This window comes from Chiloscyllium plagiosum, unplaced genomic scaffold (genome assembly GCF_037043375.1).
Source record: "Chiloscyllium plagiosum isolate Xiang-an unplaced genomic scaffold, Cpla_swu_hap1 HiC_scaffold_13, whole genome shotgun sequence".
NCBI lineage: Eukaryota > Metazoa > Chordata > Chondrichthyes > Orectolobiformes > Hemiscylliidae > Chiloscyllium > Chiloscyllium plagiosum.
In genome coordinates this window covers 36,439,364-36,452,208 of record NW_028270151.1, presented here as the reverse complement: position 1 = coordinate 36,452,208, position 12,845 = coordinate 36,439,364, and the positions used below count along the sequence as shown (strand labels likewise).

The 12,845-nt window shown below is 46.2% G+C and overlaps 1 protein-coding gene across 1 annotated transcript in view; it reads left to right on the top strand.

Annotated features, from left to right (window-relative positions):
* ccdc39 (coiled-coil domain 39 molecular ruler complex subunit) overlaps positions 1-12,845 on the top strand; it is a 132,925-nt gene that overhangs the window by 67,373 nt on the left and 52,707 nt on the right. The window contains exon 13 of the mRNA XM_087993528.1: positions 6,450-6,658. Within this exon, the coding sequence (XP_087849654.1) occupies positions 6,450-6,658 (209 nt within the window). The remainder of the gene's footprint in view (positions 1-6,449; positions 6,659-12,845) is intronic.

The window sequence follows — 12,845 nt, the reverse complement described above, 5'->3', positions numbered from 1 at the left end:
TGCCAAGTCCATCAGGAAGGATGTCAGCCTGAGAAGGGTGACTATTCCTGGCAGTGGGGCCTTACAGGTTAAGGCCTCCCTGTATATGGATAACATCGCTATTCTCTATTCTGATCCACTGTCAGTGCACAGACTCATGTGCATCTGTGACCAGTGCGAAAGGGCTTTGGGGGCCAAAATAAATCGAGGTAAGAGGCCATGCTGTTTGGAAACCGGGCCGATCAATCCTCTATCCCCTTCACTGTCAGGACAGACCACCTGAAGGTGCTGGGTATTTGGTTCAGAGGGACTGGGACTTGCACCAAGACTTGGGAAGAGTGTGTTACTAAGGTGAGGCAGAAATTGGGCAGATGGGAGCACTAGTCTCTCTCCATGGTGGGTAAAAACCTGGTCATCAGGTGTGAGGTATTCTCAGTGTTGTACATGGCACAGGTCTGGCCAGTTCCCCGAAGCAGTCACCCGGGCCATCTTTCACTTCATGTGGAGATCGAAGATGGACCGTGTCTGATGGGACACCATATACGGACAAAGGGAGTAAAAAAAACATCCAACGCTACCCTCACCCTGATGGCCACTTTTGTGTGTGTGACTGCATCAAGCTGTGCATGGATCCCCGTTACACAAACACCAAGTGTCACTATGCACTGCGGTTCTACCTGTCCCCGCTGTTGCAACGGATGGGCCTGGCATCGCTATCACGGAACACTCCAAGTAGTTGGACCGTTTCATATCACCTGTCCTTGGTGGAGAAATTTGTGAAGGAAAACACCTTTGACTACACATCCATCAAGAGGTGGTCAGCACGTAGCATCCTTGAGCCCCAGCGGGAAGTGAGGGCAGATCCTGTCGAGTGGCTCCCCGAGAAGACTGTCAAAGCAATTTGGCAGAATGCCTCATCACCAGAACTTTTAAACAAGCACCAAGAAGTTACTTGGCTGGTGGTGAGAAGGGCACTGCCTGTGAGATCCTTTATACATGCCTGGACTCTCTGCGCCACCGTATGCTGCCCTCAAAGCAGCAATGCCTCATCACCAGAACTTTCAAACAAGCACCAAGAAGTTACTTAGCTGGTGGTGAGAAGGGCACTGCCTGTGAGATCCTTTATGCATGCCTGGACTCTCTGCACCACCGTATGCTGCCCTCAAAGCGGATGTGGAAGGGATGAGACTGTCTCACACTTCCTTCTGGAATGTGCCTATGCAAAGAAAGTCTGGAGAGGAATGAAGTGGCGTATGTCGAGATTCGTCCCGAGCAGCTCCGTGACATGTGACGCCGTGTTCTATGGTCTGTTCCCCTGGACGCACACCAAGACGAACATCAACTGCACCTGGAGGACCATCAACTCGGTGAAGTTGCTCTTTGGTCTGCCCAAAACTTGTTGGTCTTCTATTTGAAGGAGTTAACCCTGACTGAGTATTGCAGATTGGCATTTTCTATGGTCCAGGACAATGTGCTTAGGGACTTCCTGAAGCTTGGGGCAGCTTTTCAGCTGAGGCTGATGCCCCAGCTAAATGCCAAGAGGTTGACTGCAAATATAGAGAATGGTGAACATCAAAGTCTTAATTTGTTCTCTGTAAGTTAAGAGAGTATAGATATGAATGGCTCTAGTAACTGTACAGGTACCAAAGATTTCTTTCTATGAATAAGGTGTATTTTTGCAATTAAAAAAAATTAGAAATTAACTTCCTAGCTGCTGACAGTTCTTATGAAGATTCATCAACTTGAAGTGTTAACTGCTTTTTTCTCCACAGATGCTGCTAGACCTGCTGAGTTTCTCTAGCAATTTTCTTTTTGTTTTAAAAACATCATTGAGCATACTGTGGGTTGTGACTTGGAGTTAAGGAGCAGCAGCTTGTAGTGAGCAAGGTGTATGCAAAGTTTTAAACTGAAATTAATAGAGTCACATTAGTTCAGTTGGAAGCAGATGACTCAGAGGTGTTGGAGAGAGAAACTGAGTTTTGACCTTGTGCCCGAACCTGAACTGTAAAGTAAGAACCACAGTACTTTCACAAAGTTGCTGCCCTGGTTTGACAAGAATTACTTCAACTTCTGTGAAGTTTTACAATATGAAATGAAAATAAGCAAAAAAGGAACTTCTCGGCATTTGTCCTATAATTAACTCATTTGTGTGTTATGTTCATTTTGTTCAAAATCCCATGGTGCATTTCTTCGTCAAGTAGGGCAAAGCAGAGTCACATCACATTAAACTAATAAGATCTACACAGGTTACAGTTCAGCAGAATAATAGAATATTAGGTTAATTGATGAATATATTTTGAGGGATTATAATTAAACTAATTGTGAAATTTCAATCTCCCTACTGCTCTTACATGGCTAAGTAGCAGAAGTGATATTAGCATGAGATATGGACTTGTCAAACATTTATCAAAAAGAGTACTGTCCAAATAACAACCTATGGAGAACATCACTGCATAACTTCCCTTGAGTCAGAAACTTAATTGTTCAACCACTACTCTCTATTTAACATTCTTCTGACATTGGTAATTTTTAAACTTAACAGCACAATTCTGAAAAACAAGACCGCTTTGAAATATTGTAAAGATTTTCTTAAAAATTATTTTTTCAGTATTTTTGATTGTAGACTGAGATGGGAAAGTAACTATTTTAAAAATCAAGCATTGTTGAGGACCTATTGCACCATTTTTAAAAAAATGCATGTTACTTGACCCTCATAAATGCTGTTTCCACAGCTGTTGGTTCAAGCAGTGGGGAAAGCCTAGCTGCAGCCAGGCGGCAGTATACAAATAGATATTAGTCTAGCAACAAGTAACTGTTTCATCTGTGAAATGGTGACCAGTTTTCAATGACAAAGGCCTCCTGCCTGTGTATGGCTCCCAAGTAATTAAACAGCTTGTGAATTTGAATGTTTAAAAGAGAAGCTACATAAGTGCTATTTTCCATTAACAGGATGCTGACAATAGTACAAAAAATGTTCGACCTACCAATGAGCAATATTGCATAAGAATGAGTTCTGGAAAGTGTGAAAATAGATAAATCCCCTGGGCCAGATGTGATTTATCTGAGGATTCTCCGGGAAGCCAAAGAGGAGATTATTGAGCCTTTGCCTTTGATCTTTATGTTATCATTGTCTACAGGAATAGTACCAGAAGACTGGAGGATAGCAAATGTTGTTCCCTTATTCAAGGAGGGGAGTAGAGACAACCCTGGTAATTATAGACTAGTATGCCTTACTTTGGTTGTGGGTAAAGTGTTGGAGAGGATTATAAGAGATCGGATATATAATCATCTCGATAGGAATAATTTGATTGGGGATAGTCAACACGGGTTTGTGCAGGATAAGTTGTGCCTCAAAAACCTTATTGAGTTCAGGAGGATGAGGGTAAAGCAGTTGATGTGGTGTATTAGATTTCAGTAAGGCATTTAATGAGGTTCCCCATGGTAAGCTACTGCACAAAATACAGAGGCATGAGATTGGGGCAATTTAGTGGTTTGGATCAGAAATTGGCTAGCTGAAAGAAGACAGAGAGTAGTGGTTGATGGGAAATGTTCATCCTGGATTTCAGTTACTAGTGGTGTACTGCAAGGATCTGTTTTGGGTCCACTGTTGTTTGTCATTTTTATAAACAACCTGGATGAGGCGTAGAAGGATGGTTAGTAAATTTGCGGACGACATTAAGGTCAGTACAGTTGTGGATAGTGCTGAAGGATGTTTTAGGTTACAGAGGGACATAGATAAGCTGCAGAGCGGGGCTGAGAGGTGTAAATGGAGATTAATGTTGAAAAGCGTGAGGTGATTCACTTTGGAAAGAGTAACAGGAATGCAGAGTAATGGGCGAATGGTAGGTTTCTTGGTAGTGTAGATGAGCAGAGAGATCTTGGACAGCACAGTGGTTAGCACTGCTGCCTTACAATGCCAGAGACCCGGGTTCAGTTCCCGCCTCAGGCGACTCTCTGTGTGGAGTTTACACATTCTCCCCGTGTCTGCGTGGGTTTCCTCCAGGTGCTTCGGTTTCCTCCCACAATCCAAAAATGTGAAGGTTCGGTGAATTGGCTATGCTAAATTGCCCATAGTGTTAGGTGAAAGGGTAAATGTAGGGGAATGGGTTTGGGTGGGTTGCGCTTTGGCGGGTCGGTGTGGACTTGTTGGGCCGAAGGGCCTGTTTCCACACTGTAAGTAATCTAATCTAAATCTCTGTGTCCATGTACATAGATCCCTCAAAGTTGCCACCCAGATTGATAGGGCTGTAAAGAAGCCATACAGTGTGTTAGCTTTTAGTAGTAGAGGGATCGTGTTTCGGAACCATGAGATCATGCTGCAGCTGTACAAAACTCTGGTGCGGCCGCACTTGGGAGTATTGCGTGCAGTTCTGGTCACCGCATTATAGGAAGGATGTGGAAGCTTTGGAAAGGGTTCAGAGGAGATTTACTAGGATGTTGTCTGGTAGGGAGGGAAGGTCTTACGAGGAAAGGCTGAGGAACTTAGACTGTTTTCATTTGAGAGAAGAAGATTGAGAGGTGACTTAATTGAGACATATATGATAATCAGAGGGTTAGATCGGGTGGACAGAGAAAGCCTTTTTCCTTGGATGGTGATGGCTAGGACAATGGGGCATTGCTTCAAATTGAGGGGTGATAGATATTGGGCAGATGTCAGAGGTATTTCTTTATTCAGAGAGTAGTAGGACGTAGAACACACTGCCTGCAACAGTTGTAGACTCACCAACTTTATGGGCATTTAAATGGTCATTAGATAGGCATATGAACAAGAAAGGAATAGTGTAGGTTAAATGGGCTTCAGATTGGTTTCACAGGGCAACGCAACATCGACGGCCAAAGGGCCTGTACTGCACTGTAATGTTCTATGTCCTATAATTGTCAGGTATGTAGGTCATACACCCCAGCAATAGGAACATAGGAATTACAAACAGGAATAGGCAATTCAGGAGAGGTAATGGCCAAGTAGCATTATTGCTGGATGGTTAAGCTGGACACCTGAGTAATGTTCTGGGGACCCAGGATCAAATCTCACCATAGCAGAAGGTGGAATTTGAAGGTAATAAAAATCTGGAATTAAGAGTCTAATGATGACCATGAATCCATTGACGATTATTAGGAAAATCCTATCTGGTTCACTAATGTCCTTGCCTGGTCTGGCCGACATGTGACTCCAGACTTAGTGATGTGATTGACTCTTATCTGTCCTCTTAGAAATTAGGGATAGACAATAAATGCTGGCCCAGCCAAGAATACCTTCATCCTGTGAATGAATTTTTAAAAATCAGCCCTTTGAGCCTGCTGTGCCATTTAACATGATCATGCCTGATTTTATCATCTCATCCCTGATTCTCCATAGCCCTTTTTCCCACTTTTCATCAGAAACGTGTCTATTTCTTTCTTGAATCTGTTGGTTGATTCTGCCTCCAGTGCACGTGGGGCAGTGAGATCCACAGATTGACAATCCTCCGAGAGAAGTAGTTTCTCCTCATTTCAGTCTTGAACCTACCTCCTCTCACTTGATATCTATGACCTCTTTTTTGAGACTGTCCCACAAGGGCGAACATCTGTTCATTGTCCACCTTATTGATCCCATTAGCATTTTATATATCTCAATAGGATTCCCCCTCCTTGTGAATCACTGCTCTTATGACACCCTTTTCATCCCTGGGATCAATGTGGTGGACCTCCTCTGAACTGCCTCCAGTGCCACCATATCCTTCCACAAGACGGAAGAAATTAGATGAAAGATCAAAAGGTTTCTTGCTTCAGTTGTTTACAATGCAGAGTATGAACCACAATCAACTAGCCTGAGGTTGAAAAATGCAAAACATATCATGCTGTTGTTAGATGTGATCCTGTGATTGGGGCGGACCTGCTTGACAATCATGATCATATTAATAGCTCCACGAACAACCAATTTAAAATAATTAGTCAAAATTGTAACATGGCTCATTTATGCTTGCCAGAAGCAATCACATACATTCATACACAGAATGAATGTATGTGATTGAAATATGTTTAAGTCTTGCACCTTTCTTAAATTAGCAAAAATTTGTACAAGCTATGGTTTCCCTTTGTCAGTTCAAATAACTTGTCAAATTGTCTGTTCCCGTATCTCCTGTCACATAAATTACTGTGATTGTTTGAAATTTGGTATTCCTGCATTTGACCTGATCCTTGCAAAGTAGAAAACTTTAAAAATATATCTTTTTGTCAATACTTAGAGCATTTGTAAAAACTTCTACTATTAGACTTTATAATACTTTTTGTATTTATTTTTGTGGCTCGAGTTGAAGTTATTAGTATGTTTTATATATTATTGATCAAAAACAAATTGCTGTCATAAAATACTCAATTTTAAATCATGGGACAACAAGTATTTTGTATGGGTTGATTTGGCTATGCTTGTTATGCTCATGAACAATGAAATAGTTTTCACAGCAATGATGACTTTTCTACTTGTTCTTTAGGATTTAATGATTGAAGATAACCTTTTAAAGTTAGAAGTTGAGCGTCTGCACGATATGCTGCATAACAAAGCAGATGATGTATTATCTTTAGAGAAGCGAAAAATTCAACTTGAAACAGCAATGAAAGAGAGGACTGAAGAAATCAAAATTCACATGGATGTACTTCAAGTGCAGATCAAGCACATTGAGCAAGAACAGCAAGGTATTAGGTATGTAGTCTTTGAAATTTTCATGCTCCATTCAATTTTCTGAAGTGTTTACTTTCACAATACGAAGATAAATAACAACTATCTGTCTATTTATATCCAAAAGTAGTTTAAAACATGGAAGAATTTGTGTTGGATTCCTGGTTTCAAAAAGAGTGCATCCACTTGACTCCTGTGATTTGTACAAATTTGGTTATTACTACTTGCTGGAGCTGCTCGGGAAGATTTAAACTAGTAAGTTGGGGGGGGGGGGGGGGAATGGTGTGGCAGGGAGATAGTGAGGGAAGTGACCAATCTGAGACTGGTACAATTGAGAAAAGAAGCCAGTCAAACAGTCAGGGCAGGCCGGGACAAAGCAGAGAACAAGGTAAAGCTGATAAATTAAACTGCATTTATTTCAATGCTAGAAGGCCTGGCAGGGAAGGCAGATGAACTCAGGGCATGGTTAGGAACATGGGACTGGGATGTCACTAACCTACACGCCCACAACGCCGCATGTGTCTCCGCCCCCACACCGATCTCCACGCCTAACCCCGTCCCCCCGGCGAGTTCCGTCACCTCGCCTAACCCTGCCCCTTCGCCAATCTCCGAATGTATGCCTAACCCCGCCCCCACGCCTATTTCCGTCACCACGTCTAACCCCGCCCCCACGCCGATCCCCGTCCCCGCCCCCAGACCTAACCCCGCCCCCACACCCACCTCCAGCCCCACACCAGGTCCGAGCTCCCAGCCCTGCCGTGTTTTCACTATCCCTCCAGACCTACCCCTCTCTGAGGATGAAAGATCAGTCCTCAGCAGAGGCCTCACCTTCATTCCCCTACGCTCCCGGATTAATGAATTCAACACGCGACGTGACATCGAACAATTCTTCCGCCGCCTTCGCCTCCGTGCCCACTTCTTTAACCAAGACTCCCGCCCACCCTCTGACGACCCCTTCTCCCGCCTCCAACACACCCCATCCACCTGGACACCCCGTGCTGGCCTCCTACCTGCCCTCGACCTCTTCATAGCCAACTGCCGCCGCGATATTAACCGCCACCTGAACTCCCCCACCCCACTCACCCACTCCAACCTCTCACCCTCGGAACGCGCAGCCCTCCACTCACTCCGTTGCAACCCCAACCTCACTATCAAACCAGCAGACAAGGGAGGCGCGGTAGTAGGTTGGCGCACCGACCTCTACACCGCTGAGGCCAAACGCCAGCTCGCAGATACCTCCTCCTACTGCCCCCTTGACCATGACCCCACCCCCCACCACCAAACCATCATCTCCCAGACCGTCCATAACCTCATCACCTCGGGGGATCTCCCATCCACCGCCTCCAACCTCATAGTCCTACAACCCCGCACCTCCCGCTTCTACCTCCTGCCCAAAATCCACAAACCTGACTGCCCCGGCCGACCCATTGTCTCCGCCTGCTCCTGCCCCACCGAACTCATCTCTGCGTACCTTGACACCGTCCTGTCCCCCTTAGTCCAAGAACTCCCCACCTACGTTCGGGACACCACCCATGCCCTCCACCTGCTCCATGATTTTCGCTTCCCCGGTCCCCAACGCCTTATTTTCACCATGGACATCCAGTCCCTGTACACCTCCATCCCCCATCACGAAGGACTTAAAGCCCTCCGCTTCTTTCTTTCCCGCCGTACCGACCAGTACCCTTCCACTGACACCCTCCTTCGACTGACTGAACTGGTCCTCACCCTGAACAACTTCTCTTTCCAATCCTCCCAGTTCCTCCAAACGAAAGGAGTAGCCATGGGCACCCGCATGGGCCCCAGCTATGCCTGCCTCTTCGTAGGATATGTGGAACAATCCATCTTCCACAACTACACTGGCCCCACCCCCCACCTTTTCCTCCGCTACATCGATGACTGTATCGGCGCTGCCTCGTGCTCCCACGAGGAAGTTGAACAGTTCATCCACTTCACCAACACCTTCCACCCCGACCTCAAATTCACCTGGACAGTCTCAGATTCCTCCCTCCCCTTCCTCGACCTTTCTATTTCTATCTCAGGCGACCGAATCAACACGGACATCTACTACAAACCGACTGACTCCCACAGCTACCTGGACTACACCTCCTCCCATCCTGCCCCCTGTAAAAACGCCATCCCATTCTCCCAATTACTTCGACTCCGCCGCATCTGCTCCCAGGAGGACCAGTTCCAAAAACGCACAACCCAGATGGCCTCCTTCTTCAAGGACCGCAATTTCCCCCCCGACGTGGTCGACGATGCCCTCCACCGCATCTCTTCCACTTCCCGCTCCTCCGCCCTTGAACCCTGCCCCTCCAACCGCCACCAGGACAGAACCCCACTGGTCCTCACCTACCACCCCACCAATCTCCATGTACAGCGCATCATCCGCCGTCATTTCCGCTACCTCCAAACGGACCCCACCACCAAGGATATATTTCCCTCCCCTCCCCTATCAGCATTCCGTAAAGACCACTCCCTCCGTGACTCCCTCGTCAGATCCACACCCCCCACCAACCCAATCTCCACTCCCGGCACCTTCCCCTGCAACCGCAGGAGGTGCAAGACTTGCGCCCACACCTCCCCCCTCACCTCCCTCCAAGGCCCCAAAGGAAACTTCCATATCCGCCACAGATTCACCTGCACCTCCACACATATCATCCATTGCATTCTCTGCACCCGATGTGGCCTCCTCTATATTGGGGAGACAGGCCGGCTACTTGCGGAGCGTTTCAAAGAACATCTCTGGGACACCCGGACCAACCAACCCAACCACTCTGTAGCTCAACATTTCAATTCCCCCTCCCACTCCACCAAGGATATGCAGGTCTTTGGACTCCTCCATCGTCAGACCACAACAAAACGACGGTTGGAGGAAGAACGCCTCATCTTCCGGCTAGGAACCCTCCAACCACAAGGGATGAACTCGGATTTCACCAGTTTCCTCATTTCCCCTCCCCCCACCCTGTCTCAGTCAAATCCATCAAATTCAGCACCGCCTTCCTAACCTGAGATCTTCTTCCCGACCTCTCCGCCCCCACCCCAGTCTGACCTATCACCCTCACCTTGACCTCTTTCCACCTATCACATTTCCGACGCCCCTCCCCCAAGTCCCTCCTCCCTACCTTTTATCTTAGCCTGCTGGACAAACTTTCCTCATTCCTGAAGAAGGGCTTATGCCCGAAACGTCGATTCTCCTGTTCCCTGGATGCTGCCTGACCTGCTGCGCTTTTCAAGCAACACATTTCCAGCTCTGATCTCCAGCATCTGCAGACCTCACTTTCTCCACTGGGATATCATAGCAATTACAGAAGCATGGTTCAGGGATTGTCAGGTCTGACAGTTTAATGTTCCTGGATACAAATACTACAGGAAAGATAGAAAGGAGAGCACGAGAGGAGGGGCAGTGGTGTTTTGATCATGGATAGCGTTACAGCTGTACTTAGGGAGAATATTGCTGGAAATACATCCAGGGAAGTTATTTGGGTGGAACTGAGAAATAAGAAGGGATAATCACCTCACTGGGATTGTATTATAGACCCCCTAATAGTCAGAGGGAAATTGAGAAACAAATTTGTAAGGAGATTTTAGTTATCTGTAAGAATAATACGGTGGTTATGGTGGGGGATTTTAACTTTCCAAACATAGACTGGGAGTGCCATAGTGTTAAGGGTTCAAATGAACAGGAATTTGTTAAGTGTGTACAAAAAAAATTCTTATTCAGTATGTGGATGTACCTACTAGAGAAGATGCAATACTTGACCTACCCTTGGGAAATAAAGCAGGGCAGGTGACTGAAGTATTAGTGGAGAAGCACTTTGGGGCCAGCGACCATAATTCTATTAGTTTTAAAATAGTGTTGAAAAGAATAAACCAGAGCTAAAAAGGTAAAGTTCTAAATTGGAGGAGGGCTAATTTGATGTTATTAGACAAGAACTTTCAAAAGCTGATTGGGGCCAGATGTTCTCAGGTAAAGGGATGGCTGGGAAATGGGAAGCTTCAGAAATGAGATAACGAGAGTCCAAAGACAGTATAGTCCTGTCAGGGTGAAAGGAAAGGTTGCTAGGTGTAGGGAATGCTGGATGACGAGAGAAATTGAGTATTTGGTTAAGTAAAAGAAGGAAGCATATGTCAGGTATAGGTAAAAACAAGGACTACAGATGCTGGAAACCAGAGTCTAGATTAGAATGGTGCTGGAAAAGCACAGCAGGTCAGGTAGCATCCGAGGAGCAGGAAAATCAACATTTCGGGCAATAGCCCTTCATCAGGAAAAGAGGCCGGGTGCCTGCAGAATGGATAGATAAATGAGAGTGGGTGGGGGTGGGGAGAAAGTAGCATAGAGTACAATAGGTGAATGGGGGGTGGGGATGAAGGTGATAGGTCAGAGAGGAGGGTGGAGTGGATAGGTGGGAAGCAAGATAGGCAGTTAGGACAGGTCAGGAGGGTGGTGCTGAGCTGGAAGGTTGGAACTGGGATGAGGTGGGGGAAGGGGAAATGAGGAAACTGGTGAAGTCCACATTGATGCGCTGGGGTTGAAGTGTTCCGAGGCGGAAGATTAGGCATTCTTCCTCCAGGCGTCGAGTGGTGAGGGAGCGGCAGTGGAGGAGGCCCAGGACCTGCATGTCCTCAGCAGAGTGGGAGGGGGAGTTGAAATGTTGGGCCACAGGGCCGTGGGGTTGATTGGTGCGGGTGTCCCGGAGATGTTCCCTAAAGCGCTCTGCTAGGAGGCATCCAGTCTCCCCAATGTAGAGGAGACTGCATCGGGAGCAACGGATACAATAAATGATATTGTTGGATGTGCAGGTAAAACTTTGATGGATGTGGAAGGCTTCTTTGGGACCTTGGATGGAGGTGAGGGAGGAGGTGTGGATGCAGGTTTTGCCATTCCTGCATGGCAGGGGAGGGTGGGTTATTGGGGATGTGGACCTGACCAGGTAGTCACAGGCAGAACGGTCTTTGCGGAAAGCCCATATGTCAGGTATAGACAGGAGAGATCGAGTGAATCCTTAGAAAAGTATAAAGGCAGGAGTATACAAGAGGAAAATCAGGAAGGCAAAAAGGGGACATGAGATAGCTTTGGCAAATTGGGTTAAGGAGAATCCAGGGTTTTTAGAAACACATTAAGGACAAAAGGGTAACTAGGGAGAGAATAGGGCCCCTCAAAGATCAGCAAAGCTGCCTTTATATGGAGCTGCAGGAGATGGGAGAGATACAAAACGAGTAAGATATAGAATGTAGGTAAACAGATGGTGACATCTTGAAAAATGACCATATTACAGAGGAGGATGTGCTGGATGTCTTGAAGTGCAAAAAGGTGGATACGTCCCCAGGACCTGATCAGGGGTACCCTGGAACTCTGTGGGAAGCTAGGGAGTGATTGCTGGGCCTCTTGCTGAGATATTTGTGTCATCGATAGTCTTAGGTGAGGTGCCAGAAGACAAGAGGTTGGCTAACATGGTACCACTATTTAAGAAAGGTCATGTCTCATGAACTTGATTGAATTTTTTGAAGAAGTAACAAAGAGGATTGATGAGGGCAGAGCAGTGGATGTGATCTATATGGACTTCAGTAAGGCGTTCGACAAGGTTCCCCATGGGAGACGTCTTTGCAAGGTTAGATCTCATGGAATACAGGAAGAACTAGCCATTTGGATACAGAACTGTTTCGAAGGTAGCAGACAGAGGGTGGTGGTAAAGGGTTGTTTTTCGGACTAGAGGCCGGGATCAGTGGAGTACCACAAGGATCGGTGCTGCGTCCACTATTTTTTGTCATTTATATAAATGATTTGGTTGTGAGCATAAGAGGTATAGTTAGTAAGTTTGCAGATGACACCAAAATTGGAGTTGTAGTGGACAGCGAAGAAGGTTACCTGAGATTACAACAGGATTTTGATCAGATGGGCCAATGGGCTGAGGGGTGGCAGATGGAGTTTAATTTAGATAAATGCAAGGTGCTGTATTTTGGGAAAGCAAATCTTAGCAGGACTTATACACTTAAATGGTAAAGTCCTAGGGAGTGTTGCTAAACAAAGAGACCTTGAAGTGCAGGTTCTTGAAAGTAGAGTTGTAGGTGGATAGGATATTGAAGAAGGGGTTTGATATGCTTTTCTTTATTGGTCAGAGTATTAAATATAGGAGTTAGGAGGTCATGTTGAGGCTGTACAGGATGTTGGTTAGGCCACTTTTGGACTATCGCGTGCAATTCTGGTCTC